Genomic DNA, 1,662 nt, shown 5'->3' with positions numbered 1-1,662 from the left:
CTCTCTCTCTCTCTCTCTCTCTCTCTCTCTCTTTCTGTCTCTCTCTCACACACACACACCAAACACACGAACAAACACACACAGACACTCACACACACACACACACATACACACACACATACACACACACACATACACACACACACATACACACACACCCACACACACACAGACATCCAGAATGATTTGTTGCGTGTGCTCTTCAACATAACCTCCTGTTGGGGAGAACCAAGGCAACTCATGCTACATCACCACCGTAATGACTACAGACAGACGCACCAGGGTACAGGTACTCACTTCAAACAGTTACACGGACTGATATATCATTTCTCGACATTGTTGAATCCAATTACCCTGCGCCACCACTTCCCTTTCAATCGTCCCCTCCCACCTCTCCCCTTCCTCCCTCTCCCCCGAGGTAGAAAGAAAATTACTAATACTTCTCTACCTATACTTATAATGATGTCAAGAAAAGGTGGAATCAGGTGCGTATCAGTTGGCGGCAACATTGAGTTGTTTATACCATCTTAAAGTTTTTTGCCCCCTCTCCCTTGATTTTAATGAACAAGAATTACCCGTCTAATGCGAATTGAAGTCCGGATATTTTATTTTGATATTGAAGATGAGAGTCGCTGCTGGGTGTCAGAAGGAAATACATAACGAGAAAATGACCGCAGAAATTCTGTGTGAACTTGAGTCTCCTTGAAAACTGCAAATTTACTTTTCTGTGCCTTTGGTCAATACTTTTCAGTAAATTTCACACAAAGTATCTTAAATGCACACAAAAGTGTTGAAGACCCCCCCCCCCCCCCCACAACCCCCTTTTTCCCAAGAAAAATAAAAGAATAAAAGTCGTTAAAAATTAACTTAAAGTTGGAAACGCAACGGTTTCTTCGAATTCATTTTTTTTCATACAAGCGCTTGACTTCCCCGTGATGCCACACAACATTTCATTATGTATATACTAGCCGACATGAACACGAAAGAACGCTATGACTTTTTTCCTCATTCAAATGTTCTCAAACGCCACTAGAAAACTAATTAGGGAGAAAAAGTGCAGGGCTGCAGAGATGTTTATTATCTGTACTAAAAACAGTGAAATCTTAGTACATGTATCTGTTTTACCCAATGACGCAAAGATGAATTTCGAGGACTTTCGAGGAATTTTTTTTTCTTTTTTGGGGGGGGGGGGGGTGAGGAAATACATTTTGGGAAAAAAATATCTTGGACCTGCCTGTCTACATTCAAGGATCAGAATGCAACAAATCCAGAAAACATTTTTTCAAAATTTCATTCGATAAATCCCAAACGGTCACTTTGTCATTTTGATAATTTGTGAATGTCCTCCCCACTGCCGAGGCTCCATGACTCTCTCTCCTCCAATCTCTGCTTCCCGCACGCCACAGACGATCTCGGAAGGCGACCCAACCAAAGAGGGTGAGGCATGTCTAACAGTCGGTTCTCTCTGTCTCTGCCCACAGCCGCTGGCATGAACCTGGGTGTTCTGGTAGCCATGGATGTGTGGGCCCCCACCACCGACTCCCTGGTCCCTTTCTTCGCCATCATGGGCCTGTGGGGCGCTAGTGATGGGATCTGGGTCAGCCAGAGCAACAGTGAGTCTTTGATTCTTTGTTCGTGTGCTTGGTTGTTTTTTTTTGGGGG

The 1,662-nt window shown here is 43.9% G+C and overlaps 1 protein-coding gene across 1 annotated transcript in view; it reads left to right on the top strand.

Annotated features, from left to right (window-relative positions):
* Positions 1–1,481: 1,481 nt before the first annotated feature.
* Positions 1,482–1,662, top strand: part of LOC101855172 (protein unc-93 homolog A) — a gene marked incomplete at its 5' end in the record, with an annotated part of 3,148 nt that continues 2,967 nt past the window's right edge. Inside the window, 1 exon segment of the mRNA XM_005093067.3 lies at positions 1,482–1,613. Within this exon segment, the coding sequence (XP_005093124.2) occupies positions 1,482–1,613 (132 nt within the window).

The sequence above is a fragment of the Aplysia californica genome, unplaced genomic scaffold (genome assembly GCF_000002075.1).
Source record: "Aplysia californica isolate F4 #8 unplaced genomic scaffold, AplCal3.0 scaffold00057, whole genome shotgun sequence".
Classification (NCBI taxonomy): domain Eukaryota; kingdom Metazoa; phylum Mollusca; class Gastropoda; order Aplysiida; family Aplysiidae; genus Aplysia; species Aplysia californica.
This window is presented reverse-complemented; position numbering and strand designations above follow the sequence as displayed.